Here is a 22,863-nt window from a genome sequence, read left to right as displayed (position 1 = left end):
CTGTCTATATACACTGTGAACCTCCTCAGATTTCAATGATGCACTGAGAAAATGCCCTGCTACAGAGATCCCGCAGAGCCTTTTTGACTTGCTGGTTCCTCAGTGTATAGATGTAAGGGTTAAAGAGCTGGGTCACCACCGAGTAAAGAAAGGACACAGTCTTATCAAAATCCTGCCCACCTCTCTGAGATGGCCGGATGTACCTGAAAATTGCACTGCTGTACATTATTGTAACCACCAAGAGGTGAGCAGAACAGGTAGAAAAGGCCTTCTTCCTTCCCGCGGAAGACGGGATGCGTAGGATGGTGGAGATGATACAGCCATAGGAAATGATGGTCACGGTCAGAGTACCAGGTATGATAAAGATCAGTGCAATCAAGAGTAGTATTTCAATGAACTGTGTATCTGTACAGGAGAATGCAAGCAAGGGGGCTGTATCACAGTAGAATTGGTTCATGACATTGGGCCCACAGAAGGGCAACTGGGTAATCATTACAATGGGAGGAACCATCAAAACAAAGCCAGCCACCCAACAGCTGAGCACCAGCTGGATGCAAAATCTCCCATTCATGATGGTGGGGTAATGCAAAGGGTGGCAGATGGCCATGTAGCGGTCAAAAGACATCATCGCCACATGGAAAAACACACAGGTTCCCAAGTAGAAAAACAACAATAACTGGATGAAGCACGCAGGAAGTGAAATGGCTTTCTTATCCATCAGGAGGCTGTAGAGGGTCCTGGGAATGAAGGAGGAAGTGGAGGAGATCTCCAGAAAGGAAAAATTCCGGAGGAAGAAATACATGGGGGTCTGGAGACGATGGTCAACTAGTGTGATGGTGATGACAGTGAGGTTTCCCAGCAGGATCAAAAGGAAGATGAAAAGGAGAACCCCAAACAGGATGATTTGCAAATGCCGGTTGTTGGTCAAGCCCAACAAAATGAACTCCACCACTGACGTATGGTTCATCACTTCTGGATCAGCTTAAAGAGAAAAAGAAAAGGAAAGGAAAGTTAGAATTAATATCACGTTTCCTGTTAGATTATGAGAATAAATACAGAAAACATCCCCAAGCACCTTTGGGTGCTCAGCACTCCAGAAGCTTTCAGAAATAAATAGTCCAGAAGAATTAAAACCAAACACAACTCATGGCTTGAAAGACAGATACTTCAGTGAAAAACATGGAAGCATGGTACTGCAGAAAAAAAGAATGGAGGAAAGACAGAAGGGAGACTGATTTTGCTCACAGTTTTACCTTCATTTTAATCATCTCTTCAAATTAATGAGAACAGTTTGCAAGATTTGATCAGCTGCATTAACTCATGGCCCCCTGACTGAAAACTAAGGGTTGGTATTTTCTGATGGGTGCCTTCAGTCTATCCAAGGGCACCTTGCATGTAAAAAGATGGAGAGCCACTGCTTTAATTCTTGGGCACTTTCAAATATCTTTTTAGGCCAAGTAGAACCAACCAGCTAACTGTGAAGAGAGATAAGTCTGCTTTTTCCATCACCTTTTCACTCTGTGCAAATGAACATGAAGAGAAAGGGCAGGAGAACTTTGGAATATCAGTTCTTTTTTCCACATTGCACCAGATTTCAGAATTATGCTCTTTTCCTCTATAATTACCATAACACTTAATACCAAGAGGTAAATCTTGCAGCTACATGACTACAGTTGTGTCATGGAAAAACATGAAGGGTTTGAACAAACTTAAGTTTTAGCACGTTTAAAAGGGGAAGCAGAGCTGCTGCTTGGGAATACCTGGCAGCTGTTACTGTCTCTCTCTCATGTCTGAGTGATCCTGTGGTGACCCATGAAAGCTAACTCTCCCAGTTTTGATCATGAAGGAAGGGGAGAGCTAATGGAGTGGTGTTGCTACATTTGTATTGCCACAATATTATGCAGACACAGCAGTTGCTTTTTAACCGCTTGTACAGGTATCCTGTAATTCAATTGTGACCCCTCTCAATACAGAAAATGAAATAGGATTGATCATTGGCAATTTTGTCTATTTGTTTCTCAAAATCCAATACATAACAAAGTTATGCTGGCACCGCACCATAAGCCCCTTTCATCTCCTGTTTCAGAAAGTCTGCAGTCAAATGCTTCTCTTAGTATACCTTCTACAAATTGGAAAGACTCCTCTGCATAGACTCCAGCTTCATTCTCCACTGCCAGCCCCGTGACTTCCCCTGCAATTTAAAAGGGTCATAGTCTCATCTGTGCAGCAAACATTTTACCTACACACTTCTATGTGACTGTGATCCAAAGCAGTTCAGAGCCAGTGAAGAGGCTTCTGCAGATTATGTTCAGTTCTGCACCAGTGACAGTAAAAATTGAAGGCCCATTCCCTGGTGTTTACAGATCTGAAGCCTGAATTGTTGAAAGAAGACCTATTTTCTCAAAGAGAGCAGCTGGACTCTACATTTTAAAGACCAATCTGTCACCTCTTAAGTTCTCTTTTTGTGGGTAAGGTCCCCTGAATCCCACTGAGCTGTTTCAGCCTCCAAAGAGTTACCTTTCTAAACACATGTTTAGGACTCTGATTTTGCACCACAAATGACCCCTTAGTGCCTACAACCACTCATCCCAGAAAAGATCTGATCTGCCATTTTGGCTAAGGGTTTCATTCCTAACTATATGATTTCTTATAGCTGGTTTTAGAATCTGTAATTTCTACCTTGATATGAAACAAGGAAGGATTTCATTGACCTTACCTCCTAAGGAGGATTTGCAGAAGAACAGCAGCAGAGTTCTTGCACCTTTGCAGAAAGCCAAACGCAAGGATAACAGAGCTTCAAGGTTTTCTGACTTCACATCCATTACCTACTCACTTATACCGTCTAACCCCACATCCATCGGTTCCCTCAAACTAATTTCCTGACTATCATTTTGAGATTGAAAGGTTTCCTGGGACTGGCAAGTCCTGGGACTATGTTGGCCAGGGACTGTGTGATGAAAGGCCCTAAGGGGAGCACCTTTCTTTCTGCCCCCAAAAACAAAATAATGAAAAGAATAGGGTAGCACCTATCAGTCCTGCAAATTGTTAACGCTTTAGATTGTCAACTCATGAAACCTTTCCTAATCTTCAGTCGGATGTTGTGGTGGTCAAAACTTGTCAAACATATGGAACACTAACAAAACAATGTAAAACAATAGCCTACAGCTACTAAACAAACCTCATCTAACTTAAGTCTGTGGACTGATGCTTTTCTGCAAAACCAGGGGCTGTGGATAATCCTCCTCCCTCAGAAATAACCCCTCCTTTTTAAGTTGTCATGTATAGGAGTTGGGATGTGTGAGATCCATCTTTGCTACTGGTTCAGATGCTTTGGGACCAATTAGCTAACAAGCATGGCTGAAGACTTTTTCAAAAAAAGTCTTTTAAGAAACTTTAGGAAAAGGAAGGATGTTGTGAAAATCCCTTGCTAGAAAAAAGTTGTACAGACTCTTCATTCCCACTGTTGTCATGTGTTGTGCAATTGTATGGAGGAGATGGAGTTTCAGTCCTTGGCTTTAACTTTTGCCTGCTGTGAATCACTTTTTACATCATATCCCTTCCTTGTGCCTCAGTTTCCTGAACTCTGAAACGGAGTTCATGAAACTGATATCTGCAAAACAGTTTGAAGCAGTAGACTCTTGGGGCTTCAAACTTTTTTCTAGCGAAGGAGCTATGTTCTGCATCCAAAAGAACTGCCTATCTCTGCTTAGTTTCTTTTTTTAGAAAGGGTCTCCTTGCATCTCACCAACCTATTCTATTCTATTCTCCATGGCTTGTATTATGGGCACATTTTGAAACTGCTCTATGTCTCCACCATAGCCATACTGTCGAAGGAGGAAGATTAGTGGGGCTTGGAGGAAATAAGCCTTGATTGTTCCCACAACATTGCCACATGCATCAATGACCTGGAAGATGGGATGGAGGCCACCCTCAGCAAGTTTGCAGATGACACCAAGCTGGGAGGTGCAGTAGATACACTGAAAGGTAGGGCTAGGATTCAGAGTGACCTAGATAAATTGGAGGATTGGGCCAAAAAGAATCTCATGAGGTTCAACAAGGACAAGTGCAAAGTCTTGCACTTACCATAGAACAATCCCACACACCAGTACAGGCTGGGAGCTAACTGGCTGGGCAGCAGCTCTGCAGAAAAGACCTGGAGGTAATAGTGTCCAATAATCTGAATATGAACCAACAGTGTGCCCTTGTTGCCAAGAGGCTAACAGCATGCTGGGCTGCATTAGTAGGAGCATTACCAGCAGGTCAAGGAAGAGATTACTCTCCTCTATTCAGCACCGGTGAGGCCACATCTGGAGTTTTGGGCCCCCTACTACCAAAAGAATGTGGACCCACCCCACAGAAAGGATGTGGACCAGTTAGACAGTGTCCAGCAGAAGGCAATGAAAATGGTGAGGGGGGTGGGGCACATAACTTGTGAGGAGAAGCTGAGGGAACTAGGCTTATTTAGTCTAGAGAAGAGAAGACCGGGGGGGGGGGGGGGACTAAATAGCAGCCTATTTAGTGGGGTTCAAAAGAGGATGGAACTAGACTATTATTATTGCTGACAGATGAGAGAACAAGGAACAATAGTCTCAAGTTGCAGCAAGGGAAGTTTAGGTTAAATATTAGAAAGAATTTTCTCACAAGTAGGGTAGTAAAACACTGGTTCAGGTTACCCAGACACACTGTGGACTCTTAAACCTTGGCGGCTTTTAAGACCTGGCTAGACAAAGCCTTGGCTGAGATGATTTAGTTGGGAATGGTCCTGTTTTGAGCATAGGGTTGGATTAGATGTGACCTCCTGAGGTCTCTTTTAACTCTAATTTCCTATGATTCTAAGCAATCCAGTGCGAGCATGGCCTTGTGTGGTTAATGGGAAAACTCCCTGTGTCTAGGACTGGTCTCTAGCTCCTAGTGCGGCACATACTTCCCCACTGTTTTCTGTCCATTTTACCCAAGTACTCTTTGTTAGGGTAACTATATTTCGATCTTGGGGAGTACTGGATTTGAAGCTGAATAAAAGGCTTTAACTTGTGGCCTAGAAAAAGCTGCTAACCACAAGGCAGAATGATATCTAAGCCAGCCATTTTCTTATGCTAAGTAACCATCTTAACTGTGTTAACCATTTTTCTGAAAAAGCAGCAAGTGAGTCTGTGCAAGTCTGCATGCTGTAAATGAGGTGAAGCTTTAGGAGTGTGGAAGATGGTACAACATGGGACAGAAAAACAGACTGGAACATAAAAAACAACATGTAATTGGTAACAGAATCTGAAATGAACATATGCAAAACGGTGAATGGTCATTGGTGAAGAAGCCTCCAGAAGATTCCAGGTTTTGGTCAAAGTACACCCATTGACTGAAGAAGTAAGTTCATGGTCTTGGACATACGCTCATAGCAAAAAGGCATGTAAATGAATGAAATGCATAGGCAATTCCATGCTAATGAAGCAAACAGTAAGCAGAGGTGGAGCTTGAGATGGGAGGAGAAATGAGTGGAACAGAAGGAGGGACAGAGGTGCAGTGAATGTCAATGAGTATAAGCCAAAATGTATAAATGTGGGCAATACTTTTGTTCCTGCCGCCCAGCCCCAACAACAGTTGCCACCATGACCCCCCACCCAGGCCCGTGCAGCCTCCCTCCCTCCCCGCTGTCTCCCCTCCCTGCCAGCTATTGTTGGGGCTGTCTTCCCACTCCCCTCCCTCCCTCCCCACTGCCCAGCCCCAACTACAGCCGCCACCATGACCCCCCCTTCACCTCCCCTCACCCCACTTCCATCCCTGCCCACCACCTCCCCTTCCCTGCTGGCTGTTCTGGGGGGCATCGGGGGTGGGCAGGGGGGGGCACTGCCACTGCAAACCCCCTCCCTTCACCCTCAGGCAGGGAGGTATGGGGAAGCCCTGTTGATTGGGCAGCTAGGGCGTGTTCACTGCCACCACAAACCATGTCACGCCAGGTCATGGGTGGCCAGGTCTGAAGGAAACCCAGGGGCAGATGAAATAACCAAGATCAGAACCAAAGTGTAGGAGAGCCAGGAAGCCAGAAGCCAGATCTGTCTGGGGGACGCATGGCATCTATCATGTTGTGACCACCTATGTCTGCCCCAATCCTCAACTGAGGAGGTAGTGTACTGGGATGAACACAAGCCCACAACAGCCTAGATTTAAAGCCACAGCCTGACAGTAGCATCCCACCAACACATTTTTGAATACCTCCCGGCCACCCACCCCCTTGTACATGCAGTAGTGTGAAGCCCAGAAACCACTCTGGGGTATCCCCCGTTCCGCTTCATGTGTGCTTGAAGTCAGGAATCTTTGGCACCAATTTTATTTAATCCCAAGTTTTTTCAGTGGTGCCCTTGGGCAACATTTCCACTTCCCAGCACATGGGGAGTCTTACTGCTAAGACAGGTACATCCCTTCAGAAGAATGAATGTGGAGGAATCTCATACAGGCAGTCTGAGCACAGCTTTCTCTTTCTGTACCAATCAGATAATTCTGTGTCAAATCAGAACTCAAGCAACCAAGGAATAACTCAAGCAAGCCAGAAAGCAGGTAGAAGGAACCATATTAAGGATGCCAATGTTTCCAATGTGTTTATTTTTCCAGTTTTACAATCTTAGATATAGGCAGACAAAGTAATGTAGTTACTTCAGTATTTCCAAAACAATCATCTATTCCACTTCCATTTTTTTTTTCAGTTCACTTACTTGACTGATGGTTTTTAAAGCCAGAAGGGACCACTACAGTTTCAAATCTAACACCCTGTTCAATTTGGGCCATAGAGATTCAAGCAGTAACTTCTGTATAAGGACAAACACCATGCATAATGGGGTACAGATATCACATCGTTTTCCGATGTACTTAATCAAAAGGCTGTTTCACTCCTTATACTGCTAATAACAACACAGAGGGAACAGAGGGGAAATGTGTAAGCATTACACGCAGGGACAGAAAAAGTAAAATGCAGTAGGGCAAAGAGAAGACTCAATCATTGTATTACGGTGTGGATTGTTATTGGCAACCCAGTAACGTGAAACAACCATAATATAAACCCAAGTCTTTACAAAAACAACCACTTCTTCTTGTGGCATGAATATTTGCACTGTGCACAAGTCATAAATCATAGTAGCTGGGGTGGGAAGGGCATAAAGCATAGTAGCTGGGGTGGGAAGGGACCTAAACAGATCATCAAATCCAACCCCCTGCCTTGAGCAGGAACAAAGACAAGACCTGCCCACAACAAACCCATATTGGTTGTCATTCAAAAATCCTACTTTCAGCAAACCTATCACACATGAACACATATTTTACCCCAGATGGGACTTGAACCCACAATCCCTGGCTTAGGAGGCCAGTGCCTTATCCATTAGGCCACTGGGGCCTATATAATACAGTGAAATGTAAACCATCTCTTTGTTTGAGAGATAAATTTCTCCTGTCTAGACTGGATCATAGTAATAATACAATAAAAATACAACACACCTCACCTCTTGACCCATTCAATCCTAACATGAGCTGTGGCAGTGCCTCCTAATTGGCCACGCAGCCAGTCACCATCCTCATTCACTCAACTCCTCCGCCTTTGAAATCTTGGCTTTCAGGAACGTCTCAGACGCTTAGAAAATGCCCTGCCACCAGCATCCTTCAAGGCCTGTTTGACTTGTTTATTCCTCAGGGCATAAATGTACGGGTTAAACAGCTGGGTCACCACAGCATAGAAAAAAGAAATAACTTTGTCAGAAGCTTGTCCTCCCCGCTGAGCTGGCCGGATGTACCTAAAGATGGAGCTGCCGTACAGGATCACAACCACCAGGAGGTGAGCAGAGCAGGTGGAGAAGGCTTTCTTCTTGCCTGTGGACGATGGGATCTGCAAGATGGTGGCGATGATGCAGCCATAGGAAACAACATTTACTGTCAAAGTCCCAAGCAGTGTAATAACAGCTGTAATCAAGACAGTTATTTCTATGAAACCTGTGTCCATGCAAGAGAGCTGGAGCAATGGAGCAGCATCACAGTAGAAGTGGTCTATGACATTTGGGCCACAAAAGGGCAACTGAGAAAACATAATAGTGACGGGAAAGACGAACAGGAAACTCACCAGCCAGCAGCCCAGCACCAGCTGGAGGCAGACCCTGCTGTCCATGATGGTGACATAATGCAGTGGGTTGCAAATGGCCATATAGCGGTCAAAGGACATCACAGCCAAGTGGAAATACACAGAAGTGCCAAAGAGGAAAAAGAAAAATGACTGAAGGAAACAGCTGGCAAAAGAAATGGCATTGATCCCTGTCATAAGGCTGTAGAGGAAGTTGGGAATGATGATAAGGGTGAAGCAGCCTTCCAGTAAGGCAAAGCATCTGAGGAAGAAGTACATGGGGGTCTGGAGATGATGATCCACCAAGGTGATCACAACAATTGCAAGGTTTCCCATGAGGATCAAGAGCAGAATCAGTAAGAGAACCAAAAAGAGGAGAATCTTTAGCTGGTGGTCATCAGTGAGCCCCAGGAGAGTAAACTCCACCACAGTGGTGCTGTTGGTCATTATTGGTGCATCCTTAAATGAATACAGTAGAAACCATTTATTTAATAAGAACTATTAAAAAGGAAAGCGGCATCCCTCCCTCCATACCAAAATATAACAATCCTTCTTAGAAGAGTGTATGTGAACACAAGACAACAACCAACAGTGTGACCAAAGCAACCCCCAGGAACCCAAAGAGCTAGGAGACGAAGGGGGAAAGTGGAAAGGATTTTATTTTCTGTTAACTTCTTTTTCCCCACAGGATCTAGCTGGGAGCATGAACTGGATTTGAAATGTACCATTCCAGAAAAGAAAAGGTGTGCATCAAATCCTTGCTCATAAACCTCAGGTCCTGAGAAGTGAATATTCCCTCCTCTTCAACCTATCCCTGATCCTGTTGGGGAAGGTATTTGGTAAAGCATCAGAGCCTGCGGCTATGTTGTAACGCCTAGACGTGACATGAGTTTTGCTTTCAAGAATTTGGGGTGCTGCTCCCCCCAAACCACTGCGCCGATCCTCTTGAAACTTAGCAGGTGTCATTCTCTCTGCAGTCTACCACCCCTGAAAATGTAATCCAAATCCGACAAAAAACAAAAAAGTTATAGATATTTTATTGTTTCCCCATTATACTCTCTGGCCGGATCTCCAAAGCTTCGGAGCCACTCTGGCCAGATCGAGGTGGAAACCCAGTCTGGAGCTTCAGATCAGATCATGGCCATCTGAAGAAGCCGGATCAGATTGCGGCCAAGTCGCACAGGCGTAATGTCTATGCAGTACACTATCCCAACTGACCACTAGGCTTTGGAGGCCTTAACTTAGCAAGGGCTATGTGCATCCATTGCTTAACTTAATATTTGAATAAGTCTTAGGGTCATCTGTCTATCCTGTGTCATCCCCAAAGTCCAAGTGTTCACTTGAAATACCTGGTATATCAGTGAGGAACTATTTGCTGCATACCTGCTTACTGGCAGCCAGAAGGACCACAATGCAGACCAATAGAAAGCCCAATCAGTTCTACAACCCAGCACTGCACAGGGACAAATGGGAGATAGATATCTGTGCTTCCCTTTAAACCTTTGTTGCAAACAGCATGCAAAACTGGTAAGATAGCCCCATATCACTATGCATTTGGCTCCACATTTGCAGAATAAGGTTTTTCTGCTCAGGCTGGGCACCTCTTTTCCACCTCCAGTCTCACATTGAATAGCAGCTTAAATTTGAATAGCTGAAATTTTGATCCATCAGGTCAGACAAGATGCAATTTCTGAGTCTAATCCAAAGCCCAAAGAAAAGCTCCATTGATTCCAGGAATGCGTTTTGTAATAGTGCTGCTTGGGATGTGATACTAATGCAGAGGTACTTACAGGCTTGAAGATGTGAAGCCAAATTGAGGACACCAGTGTTTTTCACCAGAAACAGCTACGCTCTGCATCACAAACAGCATAAATCCTTCTCACATCAGGTCCAAAGCTTCTGGTCAAGCTCTTCCCCAAGTACTTGTTATGAGCACATTTCTCCTTCATTTTGGCCGCACAGCAAAAAAAGGTTCTGGTTCCTCAGAGCTACCCATGGGCAGACAACTCAAATGAACCAATCACTGGGGTTTGCAACTGGTAATTAAGAGATTTCTCATGACTGAATTTAGACTCCAGGACACGGGACATAATGTGTGCCTGAAAACCAATCCTCTGCAAGTGGTTTCAAATTAAATATAACCTGTAAGAGTTATTTCCTGAGAAACAGCAGCAGTGTGCTACCGACTTAACTGAACACATAACTCAAACATTTCAGAGCCAATAAGTAATCTGCAAAGCTGCAACGCTCTTCTTCCTCAAGTCCATCCTCAAAATATACTGCTATTGTGATACCCAAGAAACACCAGACAGTGTCACCTGCCATAAGGCCATCTCTGGTTGTCTGTTTATCAAAGCATTTCATTAAAACCCGAATTACCCGATTATCCCATCACTCCAACCCAACTAATTATGCTAGTCTTTCCACAGTTAATCCCTTGATTTGTAGTAAAACTAACAACAGTCTAAGAAAAGGATAATCTTTGCCTTCTACAAGACCCCATGATCCCAGCTCAGAGCTTCTGCCTCGTGCTTTCAAAACAAATAATAGATTATTACACTATAAATGTTGCTAGAAGAACTTTATCTTGTAAATATAATCCCTTCGACCTTCCATCTCAAAAATCATGTCCTGTTCACTTGGTCAGATCCCTGAACAATGGAGACCTTCAAAAGTCATAGAGCAATTACCAAATAACCCTTAACTGAGGTCAGTGCTGTGCTAAATAACAGAACACAAAGCAGCACTTTGTGACCCGCTCATGATGGTGCACCTTCCTCCATTTCTCAGTTGCCACTTATAATACCTGCAGTGTGTGCTATCCTATACTTCTCCGTCACTGCTGGCTGGCTCCCATGAGGCCAATTAGCTAAAACTACTTTCTGAAGATGGCCTGACAAAATGTTTTGGATGCCTGAAAGTTGGTGGGAAGAGCAGGTCTCATTCTCAGAGATATCTTTGGTTGGATGAATTCCTCAATGATGTCATGAATGATGTCATCTACCTAGACTTTAAGAAGGCCTTTGATACGGTATCTCATTCTGTTCTCATAAATAAACTGTCAGGCTGTGATGTGGATGATTACAAGGTCAGGTGGGTGGCAAATTGGCTTAGGGGTTGCACCCAGAGAATGGTGGTGGATGGGTTGATATCAACCTGGAAGGATGTGGGCAATGGAGTCCCGCAAGGCTTGGTCCTTGGACCACTGCTATTCAATGTCTTCATCAGGGACTTGGACGAGGGCGTGGAGAGCACCCTGTCCAAGTTCACAGTTTATACTAAATTATGGGTCAAAGTTAACACACCAGAGGTTAGGGAATGAATCCAGGCAGATTTGGACAGATTGGAAAAATGGGCAGAATGAAACAGGATGCAGTTCAACAAAGACAAGTGCAAAGTGCTGCACCTGGGCAAAAAGAACCACCAACACACTTACAGGCTGGGGGATGACCTTCTCAGCAGCACAGCAGGGGAAAAGGATCTTGGAGTCATAGTTGACTCCAAGATGAACATGAGTTGTCAGTGTGACAAAGTGATCAACCAGGCTAACTGCACTTTATCATGCAATAGCAGATGCATGGCGAAGATGTCTAGGGGGGTGATGCTTCCCCTCTATGCGGCACTGGTCAGGCCACAGTTGGAGTACTGCATCCAGTTTTGGGCACTGCACTTCAAGAGGGATGTGGAGAATCTTGAGAGGGTCCAGAGTAAGGTCACTCAGATGGTCAGGGGCCTGTGGCAAGGCCCTACAAGGAGAGACTGAGGGATCTAGATCTCTTCAGCCTTCACAAGAGAAAGCTTCACTAATATATAAGGAGCTTTTATGATATAATGTCTTGTGAGAGGAAGGGAACAGAGCAAGAGGATCTGGGCTCTTTTCCAGGTCTACCAGATAATCCCATGCATTGCCTTTGAGAGAGTCATATAATTACTTTGTGCCTTCTTCCATCCTCTGTAAATTGGTTGTGAAAAATAAACAATGTCAGCTTTGTATCATTCTGTGATATCACACCCCTGTTACGTTGGAAAAGAAAATCTCAGCCTAAATAACCAAAGAGAAATTCCTATTCCCATATTATAAGAGGGGATCAGGGGCATGAAGGCATTGAGGTTCATGGAAAGGAGCCTAAGGGAAGAAGTCATCCACTGGACTCTGCTAAGAACATGATTTATATGGTAAATAATAGGACTGTGCGATGAAGCTAGTATTCACTTTGGATTCAGATCCAGCTGATTCGGGGAACAGATTTGATTCAGTGATTTGAATCACTGTCCAAAACCAATTTGGCAGAATCTGATTTGGAGATTCAGCTGCTGCCGAATCATCTGAATCTCCGAATCACACATGCCCCATCCCCTGCCTGCTCTCAATGGCTGCCCTGCCTAGCCCTAGATCCAGGGCCTTTGGAAACCCCCCCCCCCCCAAAGCCTCAACTCACTGGCTCCTGCCAAGCGGGGGTGGGGATGATGATCCCCACTGCCCTGCACTGCCCTGTGCTGTGTGGAGGGCTCTTCATGGGCCCCCAGAAGCCCCAAGGCCACTGCAGGAGCCAGTGAGTTGGGGCAGGTGGGGCAGCCATGGGGAGGGGGCTGCAAGAGCAAGCGGGGGTTGGAAGGTGCTCGGGGGGGCTGAGGAAGCAGGCAGGGGATGGGGCCTGGCAGGGGTCCCCCTATGGTGGCCTCCCCCAACCTCCTCTCTCCCACCGCCTACTTACCAGCATGAAGTCCAGGTCCAGCTCCCTTGCTGCAGCCAGCAGGGATTGCCTGAATCACCAAAGCTCTCTGAATCTTTTCCAAATTGATTTGGAGAGTTTGAAATTGATTCAGGCCTTTTAATTGGTCCCGTCTCTATTTGGATTCAGAGATTTGGCCACTGAATTGGGCCAAATCTCCTCCAAATTGAATCAGACCCCGAAGCTTCACACAACCCTACTAAATAACACTGTTGTTATAGCATGTATGGACCACCTTATTAATGGGGAGGAGATTCTGGGAGTGCTGTAAGAAGAGTTTAGTAGACAACCCAGCACTACAGTTCCAATATCACATAGAGTCCCATGGGAGTTAAATACCCATATACTTATGGTACTTAGCTGGCTCATTGGTCTAGGGGTATGATTTTTGCTTAGGGTGTGAGAGATCCTGGGTTCAAATCCTGGATGAGCCCAATTTTGCAGACCAAGACCTACGGGGAGAGACTAGAGAAGGTGGACCTCTTCAGCCTCTGTAAGAGAAGCTTGAGAGGTGACCTTGTGGCTGCCTGTAAGTTCATCACGGGGGCACAGAAGGGAATCGGTGAGGCTTTACTCACCAAGGCGTCCCTGGGAATTACAAGAAATAATGGCCACAAGCTAGCAGAGAGCAGATTTAGATTGGACATTAGGAAGAACTTCTTCACAGTTCGAGTGGCCAAGGTCTGGAATGGGCTCCCAAGGGAGGTGGTGCTCTCCCCTGCCCTGGGGGTCTTCAAGAGGAGGATGGATAGGCATCTAGCTGGGGTCATCTAGACCCAGCACTCTTTCCTGCCTATGCTGGGGGTCGGACTCGATGATCTATTGAGGTCCCTTCCGACCCTAACATCTATGAATCTATGAATGTGGAGGATTGTGTGAAACAATGCCATTTGGCGAGTCCCGCACAACAATACCTGTCATGGCAGATGCAATATATCTTTCAGTTTTGACAAGTCCCTATGCCGTGACTTCTTACTTGACCACCCGCCTGAGCCCTCCCTGGAAAGAACCTGAGGAGAATCCCAGTCCTTTACTGCCTTCCCCCAGATCCCTTCTAGCACAGCTCAGCGGCTCTGCAGAAACAGGTGTAGGAACAGGGAAATGGCAGGAGGAGAAGGGAAGGGAGAAGTAGAGGAGGGAGGAAAGGCCCCTGTGGACATCAGAGGAGTGGTGGGGGGAGCTCTTGTAGGGTCTGCAGCAGTCTGTGCTTGATCCTCAGTGCCTGAGACTTGGAGCAAGCCTTTTGTTTTCAGTGCAGCAGCACCCAAGTCAGAGTGACAGACAGCTGGACAGACAGACAGAGCTGCAGGGCAATATGGGGATGAACGCTCCCCAGCCATCAGAAGGCTACAACTAGGTATTTTGTCCCAAGCCCCAACATTTCAGGGACCTGAACTGGCTGAGACTTGGAAGAGATCAAAACTGGCTTGTATAACAAAGTAACTACCATGTTGCCTCATGCTAGGGCCCTGTGAGCTGGGTCTGAGTTACAGCCTGTGACTGAGAAGGGACACAACCCTGAACTCATTCACGAGGAGGAAGGGTTGGGGACCAAGTAGAGAGAGGGTCCCAACTGCACCACTTGGTGTAAACCTGAGAGTTTCTGGGGGTGGCACCTGTGGGGCAGGAGGGATGGACAAATGGGAGAGGTGGCCCTGGGACCAGAAATTGGACTCAGATTTTCCCTCACCTGTCAGCTTCAGCCAGGGAGACCTGCCCCCATGAAGGGCTGTTCAGGTCTGAGCCTCTGGCCTGGGGTTCTGGAACTTGCCCTGCAGGATGATGTCAGCCCTCTATGAGGTCACTGTCTCTCTGGCCCAATGCCTGATATCCTACCCATGCATCTCTATGAGCTCACTGTCTGCCCCACCCTCCCCACCCAGCCCGACTCATCCCCTACCCATAGGAACCCCTTCACTGTATAGTCTAGCATATCTTGTATGCAATATCAAGTGTGCAGTGGGGCGCACTTATAAACGTGCCCCCCATCACTCTGTGACACTGGTTACTCTTTGTCTTTTAGTACTAATATACATTTATTTATTAAAGAAGGTCTTGAGATGACTTAAAGGAAATGCATTTTTCTCTCCAGGAGCATCAGTTATAAAACAGAATTTTTATCCTGAAGACTTTAAAAAGTTCACTTTTTTCCGATTTGTGCCTTAATGGGTCCTTCAAGTAATGGTGAGCCTGTACTCAGAAACGAGAAAAAAAAAAAACTGTAGGAGAGAGTTTGAAAAAAAGAAAGGAAGGAGAAGCTGACTCATTTTACTCTGAACACAGTTGTGGTCAGTAGTGGCCTGGAGCTGGATTTTTTGGAGCAGATTATTGTTAAATGCCATTTTCCGCTGGTCTTGTGCAAATCTCACACTTAATTCACTGCTATTTGAGAGAGTTCCAGGTGTCCACAGTAGAGCAAATTGGGGTTGGACCACATGTCTATAATGCATCTCTCTGAAGGTCTTTTAAAGTGCTCAGTGACTGTAGATTTCAGTGGGGGCCAACATTTTGGCAGCTGTACCACAGATTAATCCTGTATCCTCTGCAAGTGCTGTTGTAATTTCATCTGTTTGCTTGTGCTCCCTGCCTTGTGCTCCCTGCTTGATCTGCCATGTGTCATACACAGAGGTTGGCCACCGCTGGTAGATATGAATGAAAACTAAATGGGGAATCTGGAATTAAGATTAGCTAACAGTAGTCAAGTTACTTTACATCCAGAATTTATTCTAGAAAATCCACTTTTTATATGGTGTGTGGGTTCTCTCTCTTCCCAGTCAATATAATTTAGGGTTTGGCTGAGGTTTTCAAATTGTTTGAAGAATGGCTAGGTTTTGTTAATTTAATGAGAGCCTGACAACTAATTCCCTTTTAACTTGCATGGCAAATACATGGAATGTACCTGGCAAACCTGTACATTTTGTGTAGCATCAGCTCACATTTATCCCCTTCCCTCATTCATTTCTTTGAATCTCGGTGTCATCTAGGGACAGACATTACACATAAACCAGTTTAAGTGATCAGAACCTGGCTTACAGTTGTAACAGAGCAGATGTTCAGTGCACATAAACCAAGATGAAAATGGCTGAAACAGGTTTGATGCTGAATTAGGCTTCAGGATAAGATGAAGATAGATTTCAAGAGGATTTGTAATAAGCATTTTTAGGGGCTCAAGCAGCAGTATATGATTGTAGGTGGAAGCCCAAGTACTACTTAAACACCGGAAAACTGTAATAGGTCCTGGCCCCCAATGGTCTGTGATCTTATCACCTACTAACCTTTTCGCTCTTGGTAAATGGACTGAGCTTGTGAAATTTTATAGTTCAAATTAATATCTAAAGACCTTCATATTACAGGAAGAAAATATTAAGTTATTCTGAGGAATAGGATGAAGGTGTACATAGGTGAGCTAAACTCTGTATTCAGAATTTATGAGACTGTTACTGAATTCTGTGGACCAAACTTCAGAAAGGTTACTTATAACGTCTAAATGGGTAGATAAGATTTACACAATTTATCTGAAGTCTGTAAACTGTGAGACATTGAAGATTCTCCATCTATTCAGTTTATTTTCAAAGAAGGCTAAAGGGTAACTTGTACAAGTGCTTAATGAGAAAAAAAATACAAAGACTAGAGGATCACAATGCCCAACTGTGGTCTCTGTAATCTGGTAGACAGAATTTAATCTGGAAGACAAAAGTTTAACCAGGTCCAGCAATTAGATGCTAAAAGAAAACAACGTTGTAGAAAAAGGCAATTTTGACAATAAAGTAAGACTATTTTAACAATGAGGGCGGAGACCTATATCCTAGTGATGTACTGGATTCACCTCCAGTAGGAAAACTAGGAGCATTAAAAAAAAAATAGTTGAAACAGAAGACATGTCTGGTGTAAAGAAATTGTTTGCTTTGATTCTTTCAACTGTGGAATAAATTAGACCCTAATTAACTCTCCTTGCCTTCTTCAAAAGGAACTCATATCTACAGTAGAAGTATGTGCAAATGTTGTGGTGATTGAATTATTGAATATACTAGCAAATAGACCCTGAAGAATGATGGGCAGGATCTGGCCCTGCTCCACCCACCCCATTACTGCTTGGAGTCTGCCCCCCAGCTCGTGGGCTGGCCACACCCCTGCCCCGGCCACAGCCCCTCTCCCCCCTCCTCCCTGCTGCTTGTGGTCTGGCCGTACCCCGCATCACAGTTGAGGGTACGGCCCTACTCCCTCGCCCCTCCCCAACACTGGGGGACTGGCCCTGCTCCCCACCCCCATTGCTGCTCAGGGTCTTGCTCTGCTCCAGCCCGCTCATCACCACTCAGGGCCCAGCAATACCAGCCGGGCTCCACCTCCGCTACCCACTGCCACTCGGAGTCTGGCTGCACCCCCACCCCTGCCCCACTCCCCCTGCCTCCTGGCCACTCAGGGTCTGGCCCCACTCCTTCCCCACATTGCCGCTCAGGGTTCATCCCCACTATCACTTGAGGTCTGGCCGTGCCCACCTGTCACCTCTCAGGGCCCAGCCCCACTCCCTTCCCCTCCCCACCACTCGGGGACTGGCCCTGCTCCCCCACAATTGCTGCTCATAGTCCGGCTCTGCTCCACCCCTGCCATTGCTGCTCAATGTCTGGCCACGCCACCCCATCGCTGCTGAGGGTCTGCCCCCACCACAGCTTGGGATCTGGCTGTGCTTCCCACATTGCTGATTGGTGTCCAGTCACACCCCTCGCATAGCTGCTTGGGGTCCACCCCACAGCCCCCCATTGCCACTCAGGGTCCAGCCCCACCCTCCCGTCCCCACTCACGGTCTGTTCCTGCTCAGGGTCTGACCCCCTCTGGGGTCCAGCCCCGCTCCACCCTCCCTGCTGCTCTGGGTCCACCGGCTCTTCGTGTCTGCCTGGCCCATGTCTACCTGTCCCTCTCCTTCCCTGCCTCCTTCCCTCCCTCCCTCCCTGCTGGCTGTTCTGGGGGAGCTCGGGGCTGGGCAGGGGGTGGCTCCACTGTTCAGGGGAGGAGGCGGAGGTGGGTGGGGTGAGGGAGCCACTGCCACCTCAGGCAGGGAGGCACGGGGTTGTGTAGCCCAATCTGGGCAGCCAATCACCACCTGCCCTCTTGGCAGCACATGCTCAGTTGCCGAAAAGCATTAGAGACAGACAGACACAGAGAGGCAGACTAAGCCTTTTATTATACTGGAATGGGGTGCAAGTCCAAGGCTTACCTCTGCTGCTTAGGAAGACCAAATGAAACAAACAGCATGACTGCATATGCCTTCATCTCTCCCTGTCAATCTTTGTCTGCATCTCATGAATTAAAAAAAAATAAAGCTTGCCTTCCTTCCATAAATAATGGCTGGGAATAAATCCATCACTGGAAAGAACACTTGGGATCATTGGTGATGCATAGGAGTGCAAGAGGGTCCACGTGCACCCCCTGAGCTTTGCGGTGCACCCCCTGCAATGCTGCCAGTGGTGCCTGCGGGCAGCTGCCTCTGAGCAGGCCCCCCCTCTCTGCCAGCACCACCGGCAGCATTGGGGTGTAGTCCCTGATCACCACTGGCTGCTGCTGCTGCTGCCGGCGGTGTCTGCAGGTGGTTGCCGACCTTCAGTTGGTGCTCGCCATACCTCCCTGCACTGCTGACACTGCGGCGGCCACCTGCAGGAGCTCCCCGATCTCCGTCACCATGCCATCACCAAGCACCCATGTCAGGAGTTTTGTCTGCCAGCAGCTAGGGGTGCAGAGCCCCAGAACCCAGAATGCCCTGCACGTATCTCCTTGACAGCTGGCAGGCTTCAGAGTCGCTTCGGCTGCAATGAAGTGGGAATCCGGTCCAGAGCTCCAGATCAGATCCCTGGCATCCGGAGTGGCTGTATCTGACGCCAGATCAAATAGCTGCCTACTCACACAGGCCTAATACTTAGTTACCTAAATACCACTTGGATGCTTTAGAGGAATATTAGATTTTGCATCAGTGCTCCTATCAAATTCATATGGTTGGAGGACTGTAAGCAGGTGATCATACCTGCTGCCTTGCAGGCTGTCTTTGATCCCTTGGGGGTTCCTCAGACAGTCCTCTGTATGCAAACACTGTCTTTGCACTCAACAAATAAAGGCACAACAAAAACTCTCAGCCCTCCTTAGACAGTAGAAGAAGTGCTTTATCTCTGGTGCAGTGCTGCTGCATGGCTCATCCTGGCAGCAAGCTTATCTGCTTTCCAGTCTGCCTTCTGGCTCCAAACTGCCCCTTCCTCCAGCTCACCAACTTATGCTCTCTCCTTTAGCATTTTAACCACTTGTGGATACTCCCTCAGTAGATAACTGGATACCACTGGACTCCTCCATCAGGGCTGCCTGCTCCCTCTAAAATGGTCAGCCCTCACTGCTACAAGAACTCATTGTCATATTTTGATTGTAATGAATATATCCAGGCTTGGAAGAGAACCCAAAATTTCCCTGTGCTCCTTGGAGCCCTATTGGATGTCTTGACTGGAGCTTACTTGGTGCGTTACAACAGATCAAGAAGACAGGTGCCCAGATACAATGAATTCCATCGAAAAGGATATATCATCTTATTACCAAGCATTCCCCAGCTCCACGGTACCCCAGATGTTCAGCACACGTGTCAACATGGGGACACCTGCTCAGGCCTGCCATCTGTGAACAGGCAATGTATATGTTGGGAATCTGGTAGTTGTCAACATCACTTTCCCAAACTGTCAAATGTTACAGCCCTGCTCTTCCACACCAGTAACATTTCCTGTATCCCATCACGGTCAGATCATCTCAAGTATTTCCTCAATGGAAAGGTTTTGCCCAGGTGGCTGCTAGGTACAAAGTTCATTTCCCTGTCTCTCGGTACATTGTGCCTGTTTTTCTTCTGTCTTGCTCCTGAAGGAACTCTGACATAATCTCCCTTTCCCTCTGGACAGTTTGTTAGCTTGACCTGCAGCAGTAGCCGTGCCTCTGGGCATGACACTGGTCAGTCTGGGCACAGCTCTCATTGCCTCCCCTTGATTGTTCTGGTACAGTTGTGTGGGTACTGGATTTATGACCCAGATACCTTGTTTTGGGTGGTGCCAAACCCTCAGACTGATCACAACCTTTCCATTCAATAGTAGGCAAATGTTATTGATACATAGTGATAGCAGGTAAGAATAATACATGCGATTATATATCTACCCATCCTAGGGCTGTCCTGAGAGTCAAGGTACATCTGGCCAGGACACGAGCTTCCCTCGAAGGTTCTGTCTCGAATGCCAGATGTCAGCAACCTGGAGGTTGAAGGCTGAGCATCCCACCCCAGTGGGGTGCATGAGATGGATGGGTGGTATGCCCTCTGTCCATAGTGACTTGGGTTGTGCCTTTCCTTCAAGCAGGATTTAAATTATTCAGGTGCATACTACAAATTACACACTTTCCTCTGCTGCCCTCTTAATCCCCTTTCATCTTCTTATGCCTTTTCTGTTTTGAAACATGGCACACCCGGTGAAAAACTTCTGCAATATTGCAATGAAAGGCCTTTCAAGGCCTGCTTGACAATCTTGGTTCTCAGGCTGTAGACGAAGGGGTTCAGTACTGGGTACACCACAGTGTTGAGCAGGGCCACCACTTTGTTTTGGCCTAAGGAGATACTTCCTGAGGGCCTGGCATACAATACAATACAGCTTCCATAGGCTATTGCCAAAGCTGTAAGGTGGGAGGCACAAGTGCCAAAAGCTTTCTGCTTCCCCAAAGCAGTTGGGATCTTGAAAATAGTGTAGAAGATGCATGTGTATGACACCATAGTTAAACATAATGTACCCGATCCAAAAGTTGATATCATTATGTAATCTGCAGTCATAAGCATTTCTGTGTCAGTGCAGGAAATTTCGAATAGAGGTGAGTTATCACAAAAGAAACTGTTGATCTGAGTAGGCCCACAGAAACTCAGATTTGTCATTAAAACTAAGTGTAAACTTCCAAGCATGAAAGCAGCCGCCCAGGCACCAAGGACTAAGCAGGTGCAGACGTTTGCCTTCATGATGGTGGCATATCGTAAAGGGTGGCAGATAGCTACATATCGATCAAATGACATAACCACAAGGAGGGCAAACTCTGTACCCCCCAAAAAGATATAGAAGTAAGACTGGGCCATGCAGCCATGGAATGAAATGGTTTTTTGGCCTGAGATGAACATTAGCAGCATTTTAGGGCTTGTGACTGACGTGAACCAGATCTCCAGGAATGACAAATTGCCGATGAAAAAATACATGGGCGTGTGAAGCCGGTGTTCCAGCCAGACTATAAAAATTATTAACGTGTTTCCCATTAATGTAGTCACATAGGCAAGGGAAAGAAAAAGGAACATGCAAAGCTGTGCTCTATTTCCAAATGTGGAAAATCCTTCTAGGATAAATTCAGTCACAATGGTTTCATTTCTCCTCGCCATACCTGGATTCCAGCTAAAAGAAAGGGAGAGGAAAAAAGAGATGTTATGAAATTTTCAAAGACCAAATATTCTCACCATTTATACCTGTGTGAATTCTGACACAATGAAAGTGCCTAAAATTGCTCAATAAACTTGGTATACTTGCCAAGTCCACTTCAAGTATTAGCAGTGATACTTGTCAGAATGCCAGTTTCCCTGAAAATGTGGAGTCAGGGATTCCCCAAAACTAAAAATAATTACACAATTCCTTCCAAGCCTGCCTGCAATGAAATTAAATGAAAGAAAGGAAGGAAAGAAGAATGCAAAGTCCGACAAAGACTCCTGTCCCCCACTGCAACAAAACAAAAATATCCCTGCTTTAGGGCAGGCCAGGTTTGTCCACTCTGGGAGAAAAAGCAAACTATGCAAAAGGCAGATTTATCTCTCCCCTGCTCCTCGTCGGTTTTTGTGATTTCGTTGTAAGGCTAAGCTGATGCCATGGGACTTTTGAGGTTTTCTCAGTGATCTGAACAAGGCAGTTAGTAACATACAGGATGTGGTTCTGATTTCTTCTGAAAGTAATCCTCTAATGCTGCAGGAGAAAAAAATAAGGATCGCGATTTTAAGAATAGGAAATGCACTGATATGCTTTAGTCTTGCTTCCCAAGACTATTACTGAATCCCAGTGTCCAGACTTCCAAAAGGATCTTGACCAAAAGAGGTCATTCAGAAAAGCATTACAGGATGTATTTGATCCTGTGTGACAGGGAACGAATACACTCCCCATTTATTTATCCTATGGACAAGAAGGCAAAGCGTCTCAAATGCCTTCAGGAATAAGAGATGTTTAAAAATGAAATTGTCTTCAGTCAATAAAATGTAACTACCTCTCTGGTGGCTAGGTGGCATCCCTGGACAAGGTCATAATAGCAATAGGGTTGCTTTAAACACTACGGAAAATTGATCCTAGCAAGGAAAAGACAATTTAGAGAGACGTATTTTTAAAAGAGAAGAGATAGCAGAATTAATAGCAGATTCTCTCTTACTGTGAGTGATTATTGTGAGGTGTATATGTTTGGAGTGCTGCCCTGTATGCTAGGCTCTTTCAAATGGGTAAAGAAACTCAAACTGTGGTCTAAGAAACTCAGAAGTTAAGGAGTATTGCAGTCCATTGAAATGGCTCTCATTGGTGATATGTGTGAATATGGTCCAGGCTTCAAAATGGTCATTCAGAAAAACGTGTCAGGATATGTTTGATCATGCCTGACGGAGAATGAATACAGACTCGCCATTTATTTAGTCTATAGACAAGAAGGCAGAGCATCTTCAAGTGCTTCAGGAAAAAGTGATCTTTAAGAATGAAAGTGTTTGCAGTGTATAAAATGTACCTACCTCTCTGGTGGCTAGGTGTCAGCCCTGAACAAAGTCATGATAGCAACAGAGTGCTAAATCTTTAAACATTAAGGAAGGTTGATCCTGGCAGGGGAAAGACAATTTAGAAAGATGTATTTTTACAAGAAAGGTGATAGCAGAATTCATAGCAGATTCTTTCTTACTGTGAATGATTACTGTGATGTGCATTTGTTTGTAGTACTGCCCTGTATGCTAGGCTCTGTCAAATAAGGAAAGAAGCTCCAACT

At 45.8% G+C, this 22,863-nt stretch overlaps 2 protein-coding genes and 1 non-coding gene across 3 annotated transcripts; all 3 read right to left on the bottom strand.

Annotated features, from left to right (window-relative positions):
- Window positions 1–25: 25 nt before the first annotated feature.
- Window positions 26–967, bottom strand: LOC132251751 (olfactory receptor 6C4-like). The gene has a single exon (XM_059731679.1). The coding sequence runs from the start codon at window positions 965–967 to the stop codon at window positions 26–28; it is 942 nt and encodes a 313-aa protein (XP_059587662.1).
- A 6,205-nt stretch (window positions 968–7,172) lies between these two features.
- LOC132251654 (olfactory receptor 6C74-like) lies at window positions 7,173–8,539 on the bottom strand. The gene has a single exon (XM_059731609.1). The coding sequence runs from the start codon at window positions 8,537–8,539 to the stop codon at window positions 7,595–7,597; it is 945 nt and encodes a 314-aa protein (XP_059587592.1). The 3' UTR covers window positions 7,173–7,594.
- TRNAR-CCU (transfer RNA arginine (anticodon CCU)) lies at window positions 7,306–7,378 on the bottom strand. Its single transcript has one exon. It is a non-coding gene; the product is annotated as a tRNA-Arg (tRNA).
- Window positions 8,540–22,863: the final 14,324 nt, after the last annotated feature.

This window comes from Alligator mississippiensis, chromosome 7, assembly GCF_030867095.1.
Source record: "Alligator mississippiensis isolate rAllMis1 chromosome 7, rAllMis1, whole genome shotgun sequence".
Taxonomy (NCBI): Eukaryota; Metazoa; Chordata; order Crocodylia; family Alligatoridae; genus Alligator; species Alligator mississippiensis.
This window is presented reverse-complemented; position numbering and strand designations above follow the sequence as displayed.